General features: G+C 44.3%; 1 protein-coding gene across 1 annotated transcript; it reads left to right on the plus strand.

Annotated features, from left to right (window-relative positions):
- The first annotated feature begins 1,736 nt into the window (after positions 1 to 1,736).
- LOC132382119 (putative beta-lactamase-like 1) lies at positions 1,737 to 17,006 on the plus strand. The gene is made up of 6 exons (XM_059952006.1): positions 1,737 to 2,747; positions 3,018 to 3,127; positions 5,845 to 6,002; positions 9,724 to 9,971; positions 11,762 to 11,867; positions 13,628 to 17,006. Exons 1-6 carry the CDS (start codon positions 2,477 to 2,479, stop codon positions 14,598 to 14,600), a joined length of 1,866 nt encoding a protein of 621 aa, XP_059807989.1. The 5' UTR covers positions 1,737 to 2,476; the 3' UTR covers positions 14,601 to 17,006.
- The last annotated feature ends 4,945 nt before the right edge of the window (positions 17,007 to 21,951 follow it).

A 21,951-nucleotide genomic window follows, 5' to 3' on the forward strand; every position in this document is an offset into this window, starting at 1 on the left:
GGTTATCTCGAGATAGAATGGTGGTCCAGTTGCATCTCACAGTGGACACTAGGATCTTGGCATGTTCCTTACTGGGGCAAATAGCTTCTGTGTGATATTAATCAAGGACAGGCTCATCTCCCGGTCTACAGGGAATGAAGAGGGACATTTTCATTTTAATCCCTATTCCTTTAGTATTCTGTGTCTCCGAGGAGGTTATAATGCTCGGGTGTGATGGGGAAGAATAGTAATGTGTTGCACCAGATGTCACCAGTTGTTCTTTTCCCACTCCTGTTATTTGCTCCCTAAAGATTCAATTACATGTGGCATTGCCCAAGTCTTATCAGAAAGCATAATCTCTGTGACTCAATAGTGTGGACCCTTTCTCGCATGCTCTGATAATCCTCTAGAAATCATGTATTCAAAATGTCAGTTATATTTTGTGTAATTGTGTAAGCGTATTGTTTGATTAAGCATGCTTTGGTGTTTATCAAATTCATTATGGTTGTATATAAAAACAAATGAATTAAATACATCATTCATCACACTACCACATGATACATGCGCACCTCGCTCAAAGCTAACACAAAGTTAGACTCGCATTTCGGACTCCCGTGTCTTCCTTTGAATTGGTTTAGTGTTTTGCAGTTACAAAACATAACATAGCCAAAATAATGCATTTGCAAAACTATATGAGATCCTCGTCATTAACTTGCACGAGTCACCATAACAGATTACGTTTTCTTTTTCAGTGGACAAAGGTGTCTAGCAATATTGTTGATGCTGTTATGCACAATTGGTCCATAGTGTATCATCAGGCAATGTTGAGCAGGAAGTCTTGTTTTATTTAGGTGGGTGAATGAATGATAAACTGCTACTGTGAAATATATATTTTCTACCTTGCTGAATTCTGCATAGATCCATAATCAAAATTACTAATTCACATTTAAATGATGAGAAATTTTGGCTTGTAATTGATTGCTTGAATTCACAACATTGGGTGCAGACTGAAGTTATTCTCTGAGCCTGCATAACCTCAGAGGGAAGGTCTGGTCAACCCTTGCTTCTACCTCCTGAAAGATCTCTAGCTCGGACCTTGTGCTGGAGCCATCCTTCTATTCAAGGTCTCTTGTTGTCCTCAGTCACCCCAATCTTAAAAGTGCCACTCCTCATCACACAGGCAATAGTGGATGTGAGCAACTTCTGACAATGGAAAAAATGGTTATAATTCAAGATGGGGAGTCTGGGCTTTCTCTGCACTTCCAAAGCTTTAAAAGACATCTTAAAATGTCAATAGTTAACATTTCCTGGGTTTTTCATTGATTCTGTTATGGTTATTATTATATAATGGATTTATTGTGTATGCGCACAAGAAAGTGAATCTCAGGGGTGTATATGGTGACAATCAGGTATATGCACTTTAAAAAGTAAATTTACTTTGAACTTGGAGTATGATCTTATCTTTGGAATTCACTTCCCCCTTTTCAGGTAGTTCTCTAAGAATTGCACTTCTGTCTGCTTGGATGATTAGATATAACTGCAGCTTAAGCCAAGACATTTTCCTGTTCCAATACACTCTTTTCGTAGGTCAGGTGTAATCCCTTTGGTTTTCAGGGTCTGCAGACTGAATTGTGTGAAAACTGTTACAAAATCTTGACAACCAATGTAATGAAGAATTTATTGATCCTTCACTCAACTTGCACCAAGTGGCCTTGCTCAAGCTTTTTGTTCGTGGTTCTAAATGTTTATTTTTAATTATCAGCTTGTTGCAGTGTCCACCCTGTTTTGATGCTGGTGTTTACAGCTGTAGTGAAGGCCCTCCATCACTGGCAGTGTTCAGGGCTTCATTCATCTTGTCAGTAGCTTTCCCTCAGTTTGCTGTCAGTCATTGCAAGTCCCGGGTGGAGACTTGGGAATACCATTGCACTCAGATGTAGAAGGGTTCTTCATCGCTGTTTCCGTAATGATTTTGTTTTGCCAGTCAGGGTCGTTAGCCCTGAGCTGAACCCTGAATTTGGAGGACCAGTGGGCCACTCTTAGTCTGGCCTGTTTGGCATGGCTGACCTTACCAAGAGGCAAAGTGCAAGGCCCTGACTCCAACCAACATAGACCTCCAGGTCTAAACCCGAAGACAAGGCTGTGGTCCTCTCGGAGGGTCTTGATGCTACTTACCTGCTTTCCTAAGTCTGTAGGTTTGCCTATCACTAGGCAACCTGGGCACACCAGAGTCGCAGCCTCTCTTCACCGAATCTCTTGAGAAGCATTCATTTCACTTATTAAAGGATCGACTGGAGCTAGTCAAATATGCGTAAGTCCGTGCTGGATGAAGGATGGCCTCTGTTATTCTGTTGGTTCAGTGGTTGCCAGTGACATGTACAAGCTGAGCTGAACTTCACTATAGATTCTTTATTTCCATTACGTTGCAATCTCTGTGCTGGTTCCTCTGTTATTGCAGGCTGGCTAAAGATAGCTTTGAACTTGTGAACCCGTCAACAGCATGAAAGTCTGCAAAGCGAGTACTCCTCTGGAGATGGGGAGTAGTAGGGATCTCTATCCTCATTGCATTGCGGCGGTCGGAGGAGGAAGCAAGGGGGTGCCTATCTGTCTGTGTTTTCTTTTTCGACAGTGTGCTGACGGGGAAGGTGCGAAGAAAAGCTACATAAAGGCTTTGAAATGGCCTCATCTTGGAATGGCCTTCTTTGTAGTTGTGTCCATCACCATGACGTGCTGTTTCGTTTGGCAGTACAAGCTTCCAAAGCAAGGCACAAGTAAGTGAAAGGACTGTCGTCAGTTACTGTACTTGGTGACGAGCTTTGGTATCATTAGTGCCATTCCGTACAGAGTAGGCTGCTAATTTCCTGTGAGCAATTGACCTGAATACTAACCAGCTGCTCCCCTGCCCGCTGCTTCCCGCCATCCTTCACTCTCTGCCTCCGACCGAGCTGAATGAACTGCCCCCTTTGCTGTTCAGCGGCAATGATGTTGTCCAAGAACCAGAGTTGTCCAACTCTTCTTGCTGTGTCCCTTTTCTGTTTCAGGTGAAGATATTTCCTCTAACGAGGTTAAACAGGTGGAAATGTGCCCGAGGCATCCCCGGCCCGTACCGTTGGAACACCCCATACCGATTCTAAAAGAAGCTCTGGAGAAGGTTTGTAAGTACATTAGCCAGGATCCAGTGAAGGTATCAACGCTGCTGGGTTTATTTTCCCTATTCTTTGAAACTGAAAGCAATTTCCCAGCTGCTGAGTTTAACATAGGGCTCCTGATGATTCAGTGCACTTTAGCAGAAAGGCGCTGATGTTTACAGTCTCCCTCACAGAGTCCAGGGACAGCATACACATCAACAGGGATTTCAGGTGTTTACTGAGTAGACTTATGAACAATCCTCTGAAAATCCTCTACTTTGTCGTAGAGGTCTAAAAGAGCTTTTAGTCATTAATAAGCCACAATTATTACAGACCCAGTCATTTTGTCCTGAATAGCACTCGATTCCATGTTTCTGTATTGTAGCCAAATATTTCAAAGTATAATGTTGTGAAATTTAAATGCTCTTTTCCAATGTTTAAGATGCTGAAATCAAGTTTGTACAAACCGATGATTGTTTTGCAATCTGTATAATATTTAAAAAGTTAATTTAAAAGTGAACTTTTAATATTTTGTGAAAGGATGGCATTGCCACAAGCCTCTAAGTAATAAATATTGCTCTTTCAGAGATCGCCTTCTCATCTCTGAGTCAGCTCCTGAGGAAAAAAAAATTGTACATTTATCTGCTTGATATTTGGATACAACTCGACAGGAAATTCCTGTTTTAATACCTTCTCCTTGAGCCCATTACCCCTCCTGGGGCATAGACCCCAAACAGCTACGGCTTCCATTAATTTATACATCTTCTTAATCTTCTTAATGATGCAGCTCTATAAAACTCTAGTTAGGCCACACTTGGAGTACTGTGTCAGTTCTGGTCACCTCACTATAGGAAGGATGTGGAAGCATCGGAAAGGGTACAGGGGAGATTTACCAGGATGCTGCCTGGTTTAGAGAGTATGGATTATGATCAGAGATCAAGGGAGCTAGGGCTTTACTCTTTGGAGAGGAGACATGATAGAGGTATACAAGACATTAAGAGGAATAGACAGAGTGGACAGCCAGCGCCTCTTCCCCAGGGCACCACTGCTCAGTACAAGAGGACATGGCTTTAAGGTAAGGGGAGGGAAGTTCAAGGGGGATATTAGAGGAAGGTTTTTCACCCAGAGAGTGGTTGGTGCGTGGAATGCACTGCCTGAGTCAGTGGTGGAGGCAGACACACTAGTGAAGTTTAAGAGACTACTAGACAGGTATATGGAGGAATTTAAGGTGGTGGGGGGGGGTTATATGGGAGGCGGGGTTTAAGGTCAGCACAACATTGTGGGCCGAAGGGCCTGTAATGTGCTGTACTATTCTATGTTCTATGTTCTAGGTGAAGATCCTTCCTCTCGCAGGGTTGAGGTCTTTGGAGCTTCTGTTGGCATCTCTGTAGCTCTGAATTTTTACGGGATGGGGTTACTAACCACATGCCCAACCCTGCTCCTTTCACAGCCAGGCTTGGGACCGTCCGTGGCAGAGTTTGCCCCCACCAAAACGTCATAGCTGGCATCTTTGTATTCCATTTTCCAAAAGCTGAATTCTTAAGTGTGACAACTTTTTTTTAAATAACCTTTTTCACCTAAAGTAACAAAAGGAATTATAACATTTAAACAATGGCAGTTCCATCCTTAGCCATTAGCAAAAGTTAGTGAGATTTGCACCATTGTTCTTTTTTTTAGTGCCATTGGATCGAGATGTGGCAGACAAATTTTAATCTGGATTAAAACAGTAAAGCAAATACGAAAGGATTGACTTTTTTTGTTAGATTAATAGAACTCTGCAGCTGAGATAACATGAAACAATCTGAACAAGGCAGGGAAATTAAAGGATTACAGATGATTCATAAATGTTTGAATTCACTGAGTTGGTGAAAGGTAAACAAAGATTTGCAGAAAAGCAAATTGAAAGAAGACTGCAAAACATACAAGTCTTTAAAAGAATGGAATTTAAGTACTTAGCAAGCATTTTGGCTAAATTCATGTTTGAGTACTTAGTATGTGCCTTTCACTGCTTCAAGGCAGTCAATAACTACACAGTGGGAAACATGAGACAAAAGTGTGCAGTAATTTCACACAAACAACTCCCAGGTAAACCACACTTGTGTGCATTTGGATGGTGTCAAGGGATCTTTTGGAATTTGAATGGTTTATTATCGTTGCGTGTAAAAAACTTGTCCTGCATATTGTACATACAGATCATTTCATCATACACTGCTTTGAGGTGATATGAGCTAAAACAATAATCGAGTGCAGAATAAAGTTTAGCAGCCCACAGAGACTGCGCAGTGCAGGTGGAAAATAAGGTTCAAGATCAAAATAAGGTATATAGAAAGGCCAAAAGTCTATCTTACTGTGCCAGGGAGCCATTCAATAGTCTTGTAACACTGGGGATAGAAGCTGACCTTGAGCCTATTGGCATATGCTTTCAGGTTTTTTTTCTTTGATGTCTCTTCCAAAAGACTGTCCAACGATGCTGATTCCCTGAATACTGCAATATACTTGAAACCAATGTGTCCAAGTTGGAAGTGGGACTTGAACTCATGATCTTATGACTTGGAGGCAAGAGTGCTGTCACTTTGCCATGGCTAACATGGGACATGATGTCAGATGCAGAATCACTATTAATTGTGTGTATTCAGTATTCCAAATGTACAAAGGGAAGATCCACCCACTCAGTCAGGTGTTAGGCAAAAACTATATTTCTGTCTTTAAATATCAGGTGCATATTTCTGTCTTTATACAGATTGACTTCCTTTTGCGTCATCAAATACATCCAATGAGTCTGCCGTCCATTTCGGCTATTGTAATATTTAATGACACCGTGCTGTGGACTGGAAATTTTGGGAAAAAAAATATTTCAGATGAGTTTTCGCCTCCACCAAATGAATATACTGTTTACAGGTAACTTTGCACTGCCTCTTTTCTTGCACATTGCACAAGTCTTTGTTTCTTTGACAGTTGATTCAATAAGTAATTCCTCATTACTTAATTAAACCACCCCATCTCATTAATGTAACATGTAAAATATTTACAAGAGATTATGTTACTTTATCAATCACAAGATCAAATGATGAAGGTGGCTTGCTTTAATTATCTTTAGAATGCTGACACTACAAGCCTCCTCTCAAAGACTGGCTGGTTTTAATAAGAGAATTAACTTGGGAATGAAAGGGTTAACGTATGAGGAACGTTTGATGGCTCTGTATTCGCTGGAGTTGAGAAGAATCATGAGCGATCTCATTAAAACCTATCGAATACCAAAAGGTCTAAGTAGAATTGACGTGGAGAGGATGTTTTCTATAACAGGGGAGTCTAGGATCAGAGGGCACTGTCACAGAATACGAGGATCTCCTTTTAGAAAAGAGGTTAAGAGGAATATCTTGAGCTAGAAGTTGGTGAATCTGTGAAATTCTTTGCCACAGTTGGTAATGGAGGTCAAGTCATTCAGTATATTTAAAGCAGAGGCTGGTAAGTCCTCGATTGTTAAGGTTGTAGAAGGTTACGGGGAGAAGGCAGGAAAATGGGTTAGGAAGGATAATAAATCAGCCATGATGGAATGTCAGAGAAGACTCAATGGGCCAAATGGCCTAATTCTGCTCCTTATGTTTTATAACCAGTGAGATTGTCTAAGCCAGGGGTTCCTAACTTTTTTTACACCATGGACCTCCTACCTTTAACTGAGGGGTCCGTGGACCCGAGGGTGGGAACCCGTGGCCGAAGCCATCCTTCACAATGGCCTGATCATTCCTGATGTAAAAGTATATCGTAGAGTTTATGCTGCACTTGCACTTCAGCACCTTGGGCCTGTCAATTTATCACATGGCCTCCTGTATCTTAAATTATTCAAAGGTCAGCCACGTAACTCGGATTCTCTCTCCACAGATGCTGACTGATCAGCCGAGCATAACTTGCACTCTCTGCAATGTTAATTTATCCTGGCTGGGACACAGTGCAGTGATGCATCTTTACAATGATCTTTTTGAGCTTGATGGTCCGCTTCTCATCATCCTGTTCTGCTCCGAGTTGCGTTGTATCTGTTTGATTTGCTCAGCTTCAGTTGTTCCCTGTCTGCAACTTCCCCTCCTACCCCACCTCCCCCACTGGCTTCTTTCCCAGTCAGTCTATATATGTTTTAAAATCTAATATTCTCTAATATCTAATATCTCTTTTGCTTTTGGTGATCTGAAATTAAATTGTGTGACTGTGCTGGCTTGGCATTTAGTTTGGAATGAAACACCACATCTGCGTCATTTTAGTTTGCCTCAGAAGATTCACTAATTATCTCCTCCTATTTCAATTCACCCTTCCTCTGTTTCAACCATAACACCTGTTGACCTACATCCATGTACTACCCTTAATTTATCTCCATGTGGAAACCCTGCCACACAAGTAAGCCCTGTAGGTTATTCCTCTTTTACTTATCGTGTTCCCACTGATATCGGGACCTCTTCTCCCCCCCGGCTGTAACTCCCTTCTCAGACTCGTGCACAGGGATATTATTATCCTCATATGCAATGTCGTTTGCAGTGTTACCAACTAACAACTATATTGCTAATTAAGTTCCCTGCACAATAATTTATTGCAGATAAATGGAAGATTTAATGAATCAAATATTATAATTGTCATGATACTTGGATGTTGCAGAGTCACAGACTGGTTACAATGCAGAAGGAGGCTACTTAAGAGCAACCCAGCTAGTCCTCTCCTTTTTCCATAGACCTACAAATTCTTTCCTTTCAAAAATTTACCTAATTCCTTTCTGAACACTGCAATTAAATGCATTCTCTACTATCTTTATATCAGAAGTATATTTTATCATGGTCCTACGTGACGCAAAATCTGTTGTTTTGTGACAGCAGTACAGTTCTTCAAAAGACAGGCATAAAAGTTATTAATTGCAAAGGTAGTGCAAAAAATAATGAGGTAGTGTTCATGATTTCATGGAGGGGAAGAAACTGTTTCTGAATCATTCAGTGTGTGTCTTTTGGCTCCTGTACCACCTCCCTGGTGGTAGTAATGAGAAGAGGTCACATCCACCAGACATATGAGCAGAATTAGGCCATTCAGCCCATTGTGTCTGCTCTGCTATTCCATCATGGCTGATCCCAGATCCAATTCAACCGCAGACATCTGCCTTCTTGCCATATCCTTTGATGCCCTGACTGATCAGATCCTTAGTAATGGCTGCCTCCTCCTTGATGCATCACCTTTTGAAGATGTCCTAGGTGGTGGGAGAGTTGTGCCATTCACCTTTAATCCATGTCTCCTGGTTCCTGACTCCCTCTGCCAGTGGGAGCGATTTTCCCCATGTCTATACCCTTCATGATTTTAAAAAAGGTCTCCTCTTAACCATGTCAATTGCAAGCACTACAACCAAATAAAGTCCCTCATTGTATTCAAATAAACTCCCTCATTCCCTGAATCGTGGTAATAAATCTCTTTTGCACGTTTTTGAAAACTATTCCCAAAGTATGGCATTCAGAACAATACCCAGTCCTCTATTTGTGGTTTCACCTGTGTTTCATAAAGTTTTAACATGACAACCCTGTTCTGTCCCTCACTTCATAAAACCCAGGATCCTGTCTTTTAACTACTTTCTCTATTTGCCCTGCGACTTTCAGTGAATCTCCAGATTGCATCCTTTTGGCCTCTTCTCATTATTGCTACCAATACTAGTAATTTCCCATTTCACAGTATTAAGTTTTACCTGTCATCTTCCAGCTAGTCCGTCTCTGTCTCCTTGAAATCTACATTACGCTCACTCACAATCCTCAATAACTTTTAACTTCTGTGTTATCTGCCAATTTTAATATTGTGCCATATACACCGGATACCATGTCATCAATATACATTAAAAAATTGAGGTCCTGTTATCCTCTGGGAAGACCATAAGACATAGAAGAAGAAATAGGCCATTTGGCCCATCAAGTCTGCTCCGCCATCCTATCATGGCTGATTTATTATCCCTCTCAACCCCATTCTCCTGCCTTCTCACCCAGACTAACAAAGAACCTACCAACATTCACTTCAAATATATCCAATGATTTGTCCTCCACAGCCGTCCATAGCAATGAAGTCCACAGGTTTATTAGAAGATTGTTGTGACTAATTTTGTACATTTTCATTCCTAAAAAGGGCAATTGCTTTATATTGGTAAATCTTTGGGCAGGTGGGGCTTGTCAGCCTTGGACAGCAGCCTGCCTAGGAGAAGGAAAACTCTAATTTTAAAGCTCCGCCACCTTGCGGCCGTACCCACCCACAGGAAAGGCCTCGGGAGTAAACCGTGAGGAAGAACTCCAGAGCTGGGGTCCCTAAGATAGTTTGATGTTGTTTACAACTTCACTCCGGCAACCTCTGCAACAACACTGGTGCCAAACTGTATCGGCGCTTGCCTTTCCCTTGGACTACAGTGACTTGGAGAGGGGGAACCTACTGCGGAGGCAATAGCTGGTTCATCAAATCTTCCCGCCCAGGCTTGCACCCTGGAGAGGCCACAGTCCACCAGAGGTGCAAACCCATGTTCCCCTGAGATCGCCGGCTGCCTACTGTTACTACTTCTGGTAAATCTGCAATACTTTACAGTAAAGAATGTTGTGATAATCATAATCAATTTTCTTTTCAGGATTGCAAGCATTTCCAAGATATTCCCCACTATAATGCTGTATAAACTATGGGAGGAAGGAAAAATCGCGTCTTTGGATGATCCACTTACAAAGTATGTCAAAAACTTTAGTATTAAAAACCCACTGGGAAGCTCAAAAGACTCAGAACATAAATATGAAGCAGATGATCTGGTATCTCTAGGGAGAGGGAGAGCCGCCACCGAAGTATCATCTGTGACGTTGAAGAGAATGGCCAGCCAGTTATCAGGTGAGTTGGAAAGCTGTTCAAACGAGATGTGCATCGGACCGAGACCGATTAAGTATTGTCCAGTTAATCATTTTAGGAAGTTAATCTGTCATTGTCCGGAGCAGGAGTTAACATTACAGAAGTCAAAGTGAGCACAATGCACAGTATGGCCAAACTATTTCCCGCACCTGCGCCTAGGGATTTGTACAATTCAGAAGTATATATTGGAAAATTGGACTGGGTGGGTGGGGTCGTTCAGGAAGTACCAGAATGATCTTGCTGACCACTGGATCTGCCGGGCTCCCCGCAGTAACAGGCATGCCTGTGTGACGAACGAAAGCGTAGCCTACCACTATTACAGCTCCAGCGACCCAGGTACGCGGTAAGGGCAGGCAGAGTTCAGTTCCGTGATCGGGGTTCAATTCCGCCGCTGTCTGTAAGGAATTTGCATGCTCTCCCTGTGACCACCGTGGACTTCCTCTGGGTGCTCCCGTTTCCACCCACGGTCCAAAGATGCACGCATTAGTAGGGTAATCGCTCGCATGGGTGTAAACGAGTGGCAGTGGCTCTTTGGGCCGGAATGACTTGTTACTGTGCTGTCTCTCTTAATGAGCATTAAATACATGCCTGTGAATGGGGAGAAGCAGTATCACACAACACGTAACACTTTGTAACCTCTACCTGCTCATGTTAACCCACAAACCTCACTTCAAAACTTCCTTGTGGCAGAGGAGACTATTCAGCTCATTGAGTCAACGCTGGTTCTCTGAACAATCTAATTCCACTAATGATCTGCTCTCCACACATTCCCATCCTACCTAGTTCAAAATACATTTATCATCAAACTATGCATACATTACACAACCTTGGGATTCGTCTCCTTACGGGCAGCCACAAAACAAGAAACCTGAAAGAACCCATTTAAAAAAAGACCAACGCAGAGAGAAGGAGGGAAAAAATGCAAATAGTGCAGACTATAAAAACTATAAGCAACAGCATTCAGAATGAAAGTAAGTCCATACAAGTGAAGCCCAGGACAGGCCCACAGCCTCAATTCATCTCACAGCAGGGCAAATCATCGTGGTTTGCAGACAAAAAGACCAGAGCATCCTGAGCAGGCCCACAGCCTCAGCGCCATGGAGAGAGGAGTAAATGTCACGGAGGAGCGTGCAGAACCAACTCAACCCTCGCCCCTGGTCCCCAGCACCCAGCCTTTTCAATCCATCCAGCCCGGCGCTTAAATTGTCCAAACATCAGATCATCCATCACACCAAGACCCGGGCAGTCCCTGTCACTTTCCTGCCCTCTGGGCCTGGACCCTGCAACCACATTCTGGCCCATATCCAACCATTTCAAATCGGCCCAGCACTTAGATCCATCAAGCCTTGCCCGCCATCGATTTTGTTGGACGGGCTCCAGAACTCCCCGCTCTGACTTTGCTCCACCTTGCACGCTCCGACTCTGTCTCGACTTCGCTGCATAGGGTCAACTCACATTGTCCTATAAACCTACCAGTCAGTAGGTCTTTGGGGTGTAGGAGCAAACCAGGGGACCGTGGGGAAATCCACACGTTCACAAGGAGAACATGGTATCGAGGATAAGGATTGAGCCTGGATCTCTGGACTCTGGGGTGGCAGCTGTGCTACTTCACTGTCCAACCCAATTAGTTGCTTTACCAGTTGGCTTTACACGTTCTCCCTGGCCCCTGGGCATTTAATGGGTTTTCCATTTATGGTCACGGCAAACCGTATACGTGTTGGATTTTTTTTTTGGTGCCAATATCTTGAAATGTTGTCTGAAATGATTTGCAGGATTGCCCAGGCGACTCAGGTCCACAAGTCTACTTTGGGAAGGGAATACCCAGATGGCACTGGATCTCTTGAGAGATGATTTACTCATTGCAGATCCTGGTACAAGGTGTGAGTTCAGCTTTTATGTCCTCCGCCAACGCTGACAGACCGGAACATGAAACTTCTGCCTTTTTAAAGAATTGCTGACTTGCCGCAATCCGAGTTCTCCCACAATTTGCAGCTTAAACTTGCATGCAATGAACCACCACTACCCGGTGAAATGTTCCAATATTTATTTATGGGATATAAATCCTCTGATGAAATCTTGCCCGACAAATGCCTAAGGCAGGGCTCCCAATCTTTATTCAGTACCCACTGTACCTAATAAAGTGGTTACTGTCTGGATGTTCACAGCCTTCAGCTGTAGCCCATTCACTGTCACCTCCCTGTCAGCTTGAACCGGTCTGGCCATTCTCCTCTGACCTCTCTCATTAACAAGACGTTTTTGCCCGCAGAACTGCCACTCACCGTAAGTATTTTGTTTCTCACACCTATCTTTGTAAACTCTAAAGACTGTTGTATGTGAAAATCCCAGGAAATCAAGAGTTTGTGAGATACTCAAACCACCCCATCTGGCACCGGCAATCATTCTGCAGTCAAAGCCACTTAGATGACACTTTGTCCCCATTCTGGTATTTACTCTTGACGTAACTGCGTACTTTAATGCATTGAGATGTTGCCTAATGATTAGATATCGACTATTGCTGCCTATTGATAGGTTAGATATTTGCATCAATGAGCAGGTGTGCCTAGTAAGGTGGTCGATGAAGGTACTGTATTTGCTTGACTTGGTACACCCATTGTAACTAATCTGCAAAGTTGCAGCATGATTACACTGATGATTAAACATTTAGTGGGATAAGGCAGGCATTATATTTCTAAAGCACCTTAAATGAGATTTAATACCAATGTAATGGAGATATGTTACAACTCACCCACAGTTAATAAAAATTAGGTAAAAGTAGAAGCACTTTCCAGTTATCAGTGATAACAAATTAGTTTATTTATTGAAATACAGCCCTTTTAGCTGTGCCCTAGCCGAATCATGGAGCAACCCACCATCTAATAAGTCTTTGGACATGGAGGATTAAAAAGGTCACAGGGAAGAACCACACAAACTCCTTACAGCCGGCAGCGGGAATTGAACCCGTGTCGTCTGCACTGTAAAGCGTTGTGCTAACTTTTATACTACCATGCCGTTGCTTTGTATCTTAAATATTTAGCACTTCTTAACTATCATTCCTCATGATGCATTAAATGGAATTATGTCACACGATACACCCACCCCAATTTAAATGGGATGGGGGATATTGAAGCCTGCGCATGTTGGCAGCAGGGTCTAGCTAGCAATGTCGGACTGGGAAATTGGAGCTGGTGAATGTATCACTGCGCATCATTCTGTTCCCACCGACGGCAGCAAGTGTTACCTTGTACCACCTCGCCGTTACTTTAAAACGTGCATTTTGAATGCTGCACAGTTCTTTATGCAGCAGGTCCGATTTTCCAGTCTGTCGTGGGGGAGCGGAGCGGTTAGCACAACGCTCTACAGCACTAGCGACGCGGGCTCAATTCCTGCCGCTGCCCGTAAGGAGTTCGGACGTTCCCCCTGTGACCGCGTGGAGTTCCTCACTGGTCATTGTAAATTGTCCCGTGATTAGGCTAGGGGTCAACTGCAGTGGAAGGATCTGCATAAATAAACTGAAAGCCAGACCCAATATCCCCACTTAAAATGGCGTGTGGCATAGTTCTACTGGACACATAGAAGGAAGGATATACATGCACGCACGCATGGGAATGGCTGACGGTCTAATATTCTGTCCTCCTCAGATGCCACTACAGTAACCTAGCATTTTCCCTCCTGGCTCACGTTCTGGCCAGTAAGGTTGTTGGAGCCGACTACCAGCGCTGGGTCACCGAGCACATCCTTACGAAGATCGGAATGGAGCACACCGGATTTGAGTTCAGCCCGCCGGTCCGTGCTCAGTTAGCTGTCGGCGTCTACAGCAATGGCAAGCCGGCTCAGCTCTACGACCTGGGCTGGTACCGGCCCTCCGGCCAAATGTACTCCACGGCCGCCGACCTGGCCAAGCTGTGCATGGCCTTGCTGGGGGCCGTTCGCAAGCGCGTCCTGGGCGCCGAGACGCTGAAGGTGATGCTCACCCCCGTGCTGAAGTGCTCCGAGGATTACTTCGCCAGCGGGACGGGGACGCCGTGGGAAATCAGCGAGCAGCTGGGCTACGATGTCATCAGAAAAGATGGCGACCTGGATGGTTACTCGGCCACCTTCTCCCTGGTTCCTCGCCTCAAAATAGGGTTCATTATTTTAATGTCGGGTTCCCGGCCCCAAGAGGAAGACTTGACTGCCGGGGTGTATAATTACCTCATCCCAGCGATGGAGTCTGCATTCCGCCAAAGCGACAGAATCCTCCATCCGCCTCCCGAATCCAAGCCTTACGTTGGCTTCTACACGTTTTCAAATTTGACCTTTTACGAGATAAAGAAAGACAAGAGAGGGGTTTTGGTGATGCAGCAGTTCGGCCCTCACATCGAAACCTTGATACCCGAGAAGTATAGGACTATCAAGCTTTGTTACCTAGAAGAAAGGGTTTTTCAAATCGTATTTGAGAAAGCATACCCGTGTGTCCTGAAGTTCAACAAGGCCTCCGTGTCCCTCGAAGCTCAAGACGGGCAGCTCTTTAATTTTTTCCCCTTCAACAGTAGAGGCCTATCTACTGGCTTTGACGCTCCGGGCCTGAACACGTACAACATCGTCAGAATAAGTCGCAAACCAAGATTTTGAGAACGTTTGACATTTTATCATCGTTTTTTAGGTGCTTTTTTGAAAAGTCGTCTCATTTATAGAATTAGCAGCATGGAATCTGAGTAAGGAAAGGTATGTCGAACCTTCTCTATTGATTCACGATGGCTGCCACATCTGTTGTGCCCTGATTTTTAACTGCTAGGAATTTGCTGCGAGATGCTTTCTGACGTGATCTCCAGTGACTTTTAGTGGCGAAGCAGAGGGAATCGGCGTGTTAGTTTTCTCTCAAAAGAATCAGACAGAGCCATGTAAATCTTTATAATACTCAAAAACCTTTCTCAACAGTCAGATCAATCTGGCTTCATATCCATGTCGGTACTAATTGGTCCTGAAGACTTTCGTAACTTTTCCAGAGAGCAACAGCTTTCTTTTCGTGCTTTTAGTGTTATTTTGTGATAAAAGGTTTTGCCATAATACACAGTAAGATTTTATTTGCTGCTGCTTGTGTTGTATCTTTGGTTAGGTAACTAACAGATCCATTCCTTTTGTATGGCTAGCCTGATTCCTAATTTCTGTTTGGAATTTGCTTGTTTTAAAAATTTTCCACAGATTTTACTTCAACCTATAAGCAACCCCATATGCTTTCCTCTGTCTTCCCACTGCAAAATGACTTCTTCCCACCATCGTTAACTTAGTAGACTAGAAGCAGTAATTCTGGATTATTAATTGCAGAATCGTAGATTCAAAGACATGAGTTCAAACCACACAGGAGCAGTTGAGGAATTTCAATAATATAAAATAAATCTGGAATGGGGAAAAGAAACTAGCCTCTCTAACAGTAGCACTAGATTGTTTTTTAAAAAAAAAATCCTACCTAGTACATGAAGTCCTTTAGAGAAGGACCCTAAACTATTCTGGTCTTCATATGACTTCAAGAAGAGTGGGTGTGGAAAGTACGTTTCCTATGGTGGGAGGGCACAGAGTCAGAATCGAGAGGTGTCCTTTTAAATGAGAATGAGAAAATTAGCTAGAGAGTGGTGAATCTGTGGAATTTGCCACAGGTGGCTGTGGAGGCCAAGTCTATACACGTATTTAAGGCCAAGGTTGATAGATTCATGATTGGTTGGGGCATGAAGGAATACGGGGAGAAGGCAGGAGATTGGGGCTGAGAGGGAAAACGGACCAGCCGTGATGAAATGGCAGAGCAGACTCGATGGGCCAATTCTGCTCCTATATATTACTGTCTTATGATCAGACTAATGTAAATGAGTCCTACTGACCTCCATTACTCTGAAGCAAATGGGGAGCACAGTAGACGTTGGCACATTATTGAATTGCCAAAGAAAATTGATGTTCTCTTAAACTGATGTTTTCGTAAATTATTTTGGTATGTTTAACTTAATTTGTGTTTTCCAATCCTTAAAATTTCTATCCCAAATACATTGTCTATGACTCTTAATACTTTATCTCTAAAAAGATGAAGTCCTCACCATGTCTTGTTGCTTCCCTTTGCAAAGAAGTACAGTGGCTGTGCAGGCAGTCTTTTCTAATAAACCAGTGACAGTGTCACAACGACCAAATGTAATAATTGTGTTTCCTGTGGTGCGGAGATAAAATCTTCTGATTTAAATCTAGTTCTGGTGCACAGGCATCAATAACAAGGTCAATAATATTTTATTGTTCACACCCAATAATGACTTTATTAAGAAATTCCAGCCTGGCCTGGTAAGATACTGCCAGTCCATTGAAATATTCTATTTACTAAACTGCTTGTGAAGACTGAACTAGAAAGGACAAATCAGTTAAATGAAAGAATTTATTTATGATGTATCTTTTGGATCCCTGGGACCTTCTGCACAAGTACTGCACAATACAACTCCAGCAACCAGTTCAATCTGACTTTTGGTGTTGAGTGTGTCTGCTCTCTTTGTGACCGCATGGATTTTTTCTGGGATCCTCTAGTTTCCTCCCACATCCCAAGATAAGCAAGTTGGTAGGTTCGTTGGCCTCTGTAAGTGCTCCCAACTGTAAGTGGTCAGTTTAATCTGGGGGAAGGCGATGGGAATGTGGATAAGATTAGTGGGGGATTGGAATTGTTCTTTGAGTTTGCATAAACTGATGGGCTGAATGGTCTCCATGTTATAAGGAAATAAGGAAAGTTGCACTAATTATGTCTTTTCAAAACTACTTGCATAAAATTTATAAACAACAGCCACTCCAACATGAATCCATTTGATAATCCAATTGCATAATCTGATGGTTGCCCACTCTCTCCTCTCCAGCTTCCTTAATCTTACCCAATACTTTACTGGTGAACATTGGATTGTTTGTTATCGGTTTTGTGGAGTGCTCCATAATAATTGCGGGTAAAGAAGCTAAGAAACATTGAAAAGACTAGATAGACCAGACATTAAGAGATTGTTTTCTATGGTGAGGGAGACTAGGGCCAGAGAGCACAGCCTCAGAATAGAAGAGCAAACACGAGGAAATCTGCAGATGCTGGAAATTCAAACAACAACACACACAAAATGCTGGTGGGACACAGCAGGCCGGGCAGCATCTATAGGGAGAAGCGCTGTCGACGTTTCGGGTCGAGACCTGACGAAGGGTTCTCCCTATAGATGCTGCCTGGCCTGCTGTGTCCCACCAGCGTTTTGTGTGGTGTTGTTTGAATTTCCAGCATCTGCAGATTTCCTCGTGTTTACTTTTTTGCGGAAGTGGGTTGGGGTGGGGGAGGGTCGTTGCTTTACTGCTGTCTGCGCTTGGGAGGGGCTTCAGGGCTGTAAGGTTTTAACTGACATTCACTCTTCTGTTTTCATGGATGTCTGCGAAGAAAAAGGATGTATATTACATACATTTCTCTGACATTAAATGGAGCTATTGAACTATTGAAACTTTGACGCCCTTACTCATCAAGGAAGGGTGTCAAAAGTTGCAGGGAGAAGGCAAGAGAATTGGGGTCGAGAGGGATAATAAACCAGCCATGATGGAATGGCACAGTAGATGCAATGGGCTGAATGGCCTAGTTCTGCTCCAATATCTTATGGTCTCCAAAGTAACACCTGAGAGGATGAAATACAACTGAATTTACCTCTTCTAGCAATTCCAAATAATTAGGTGTCATTGTTTTTCTGAGAGTTAAGTTTCTTCTGGAAATCGTCATGATTTCCTCGCAAGATAAAAGATTATGCTGAATAATAAGTGCTTAAAGACTAATCAGAGAAATCTGAAAAAAAAATTGAATTTCACAGTTGGCGTTGCCCAGAATGGTCTGTAATTATAACTGACGAGCCAAAGTGTGAAGGCCCTTGATGCAGGCCCAGAGTTGATTTCATGCAGTTTCGATGAGGACATAAATTGTTTGAGACACTGGCATTCACCGTTAATGCTTTGGTTGGTGTTTGCAGAGCTGTGCAGAGTTATCAGTGAACAAAATTGATTAAACAATGCGATCAATTGGAAGCAACTGTCAAAAGTGAGGGCTGTCTTTGTGAATCACTGCTACAGCGTAAATGTTTTGAGCAAGCGTCGTTGATAATGGCCCACAGAACATATGGCCCTCTGATCTCAGCAATTACGTTGAAAATTTGCCTGGTAATGATCTAACCGGTCAGGAGGTGTTCGTCTAATTGTTATGTTCTTGGCGAGTACTGTACTGTATCATTAAGGGCCTCTTCCTTCCCCGGAGGCATGTGCTCCCTTGTAAGGGGACTGATAGAGGAACACACTAGAGCGAGGAAGAAGCCAAGTATTTGTTCTTTGAAGCGCCAGGCTGCTGGATCTCTGTGGAGCTGTCCTGTGTCCATCAAGGCTCAGGCAGTAAAAGCCCCGTGCAAGACCCCCCGGGCATGAGCCAAACCCCTTCAGGCAGTCTTAGCTGTGCCTAGGGTGGACACAGAGACTTGCTGAGATAATTCCGAGATTATTATATTGGGAGCTGGTCCCAGCCCAACTGGTGACCCTTCTTCTCCCAATAGGCTACCAGCCTGAAGGCTACACCCCGGAATATCAAGGGAAATGTTTTTTGGACCTGCTAAACCTCCGGTCTCCAGCACATGAAAGGATAAGGTGCATTGTTGTACTGTCGCCATGTTTCCTTCCTAGACGCTCAAACCTATCCTCGATTACAGGAAAATTCCAATCATCCATTCTCCGACTCTCTGGAATTCCCTATGTTTTTTGGCGTATCGCCTTATTTTCCACTCCCAGCCCCTGGTTCTTGTGAACCTACACCCTCCCCAAAAAAAATAAAATGTCCATTCACCAGCATCAGTACTTTTGAACTTCCCCCTCCCTATGCACTCGCCAGCCCCTAGTTCCTGTACTCTATTCCCGCTCCCTGGGACCTTGCACTGGCCCTCCCTCTTCCCTCCCTGGAGCCTTAGCTCTCTAAACCCACCTAGTTCACTGGAAAAATATTAAAATACTGTGTAATATCTTTTTTAAAAAAACAAGTGAATTAAATCTGTGTCAGGGTATAATTAAAGAAAATCCAACCATTCAACACCGCCAATGTCCCCTGTATTCCAGAATATTGGAGTTTTACTGTGTGTTGTTTGTCCCTTCATCACTGTTGGGTCCAAATGCCGGAACTCGCTGTGCAAACAGTCTGCACTCATTCAGGATGAGAAATTGGAGATGGGCAATAAATACTGCTCTTCCTAACAATCCCATGTTTACTAATTATTTATTTAGAAGTGGGAGTGTCACTTAAGCTAATATATACTGAAGGTGGAACAGCTATTTGTGAAAAGGAGTACGATGAACTCATCAAACTCCTTAGTGGTGAAGTGTTGGAGTGTATTTGGAGAGCCTTGCTGTCTGGTATGGATGGTGGTGGTGGTGGAGGGGGGGGGGTGGTGGGAAGGACACTGCACAAGATGGAAATAAGCTGTGAAAGTTGTAAAATTAGCTCCATCATGGGCACCCGCCCCCAGCATCGAAGACACCTTCAAGGATCGGTGCCTCAAGAAGGCGGCTTCTATCATTAAGGACCCCCCCCCCCACACTTCCTGTCTCCATCCAGAACATGCCCTCTTCTGATTGCTGCCAGCAAGAAGGTACAGGAGCCTAAAGACACACACTCAACCATTCAAGAACAGCTTAAGATCATAAGACATAAGAGGAGAATTGATGGAGTCTGTGCCACCATTTCATCAGGGCTGATTTTCCCCCTCAGCCACAATCTCCTGTCTTCCTGTACCCTTTCATGCCCTGACCAATCAAGAATCTATCGAAAGATGCATATAGATTTGGCCTCCACAGCTGCCTGTGGCAATGTGTTCCATAGATTCACCACTCACTGGCTGAAGAAATTCCTCCACATCTCCATTCTCAAAGGACACCCCTCTATTCTGTGGCTGTGTCCTCTTGTCCTGGACCCTCTCACCATAGAGAACATCGTCTCCACATCCACTCTCTCAAGGCCTTTCACCTTCTTAGCTTCTTCCCCTCTGCCATCAGAGTTCCAAAGGAACATTGAACCATTGAACACTACCTCACTACTTTTTTTTCACACTACTTATTTAATTTAACTTCTAAATATAGATATACCTACTGTAATTCACAGTTTATATTATGTATTGTAATATTTGACCCCTAACAACAAATTTCACAACGCATGCCAGTGATGTTAAACCTGATTCTGATTCTGAAACAAATTATTGATAAGCACAGACAAATTCTAGTCAGGGTCAACTAGCACTGATTTATAAAGAGCTAGTTATGCAGACCAAAAAATCACAAGATATGTTTACAAAAGGAATCTAGTAAAAGCGTAGTGCTTGATTTTTCAAGCTATTGCACAAGGCAGCATGGAGAAAATTGCCAAACATCAAGGGCCATGAAATTCCTGGCAGAAAAAAACAATCTTCTTGCAACCGGAAAGTGTGTGGGTCACGAAAGGAGAATAAAAGGATACAGTTCACGGGCGTTGGAGGTTCCTTGAGGAATATCATTGTGAAATTCTCCATACACGGGCATTGAAGTCTGGAATAATATTCCAGGTGGAGTAGAGCAAGCACCATGTTTAGAAGCAATTAAGAAACAACTGAAAGCTGTAAATATGGGGCTCAGAACCGGGGCAAGATCAGGGTTTGAATTATGGAAAAGGGAGATCGGGTCCATAATAATGGAATATTTATTCAGTCTTCCTCTTGGATTTTCATCTACAATAGAACCACATTGGTGTGCCAAATTCTCTTAGCGTTGACCCACTGCAGAGAGCCCCCCCCCCGTGCTGAGCTCCACATTTGGCCACAAGATCAGAATGCAGATACCGGCATGACTGGCTGGTTGGTTTTGCTTGAAGAAATCTCCCACCCTCATCATTTGTCAGGGAAGGGAAGAACTGACGTTAGAGCCATTGGGCCAGACATCAGTGCTCCATGTTCGCTGGAGCCAATGGGCCAGACATCAGTGCTCCACGTTCGCTGGAGCCAATAGCCCAGACATCAGTGCTCCCTGACTGTGTGCACCCCTGACACAAAGGGAGGGGAGCACTGATGTATGTAACTCTGGTTCCAGGGCAAGGGCTGATGTCTGTCCCCCCAGTGCCAGGGGAGAGGGTCGATGGTGTCTCCACCCCTGGTACCAGAGGAGAGGGCATCTCTGATGCCTTGGCCACTGGGACCTGGGTAGGGAAGCACAGATGTCTGTAACTCTGGCACCAGGGGAGGGGGGAACACTGTTGTCTGGGCCTTTGGCATCAGGGAAGGGGAACACTGATGTCTGGGCCATAGGCACCAGGGGAGGGGGGCACTGATGTCTGGGCCATTGGCACCAGGGGAGGGGGGCACTGATGTCTGGGCCATAGGCACCAGGGGAGGGGGGGCACTGATGTCTGGGCCATAGGCACCAGGGGAGGGGGAACACTGTTGTCTGGGCCATAGGCACCAGGGGAGGGGGAACACTGTTGTCTGGGCCATAGGCACCAGGGGAGGGGGGAACACTGTTGTCTGGGCCTTTGGCACCAGGGGAGGGGGGCCACTGATGTCTGGGCCATAGGCACCAGGGGAGGGGGGGGCACTGATGTCTGGGCCATAGGCACCAGGGAAGGGGAACACTGATGTCTGGGCCATAGGCACCAGGGAAGGGGAACACTGATGTCTGGGCCATAGGCACCGGGGGAGGGGGGGACACTGATGTCTGGGCCATAGGCACCGGGGGAGGGGGGGCACTGATGTCTGGGCCATAGGCACCAGGGGAGGGGGGGCACTGTTGTCTGGGCCATAGGCACCAGGGGAGGGGGGAACACTGTTGTCTGGGCCATAGGCACCAGGGGAGGGGGACACTGTTGTCTGGGCCTTAGGCACCAGGGGAGGGGGACACTGTTGTCTGGGCCATAGGCACCAGGGGAGGGGGGGCACTGTTGTCTGGGCCATAGGCACCA

Source organism: Hypanus sabinus, chromosome 27, assembly GCF_030144855.1.
Source record: "Hypanus sabinus isolate sHypSab1 chromosome 27, sHypSab1.hap1, whole genome shotgun sequence".
Classification (NCBI taxonomy): domain Eukaryota; kingdom Metazoa; phylum Chordata; class Chondrichthyes; order Myliobatiformes; family Dasyatidae; genus Hypanus; species Hypanus sabinus.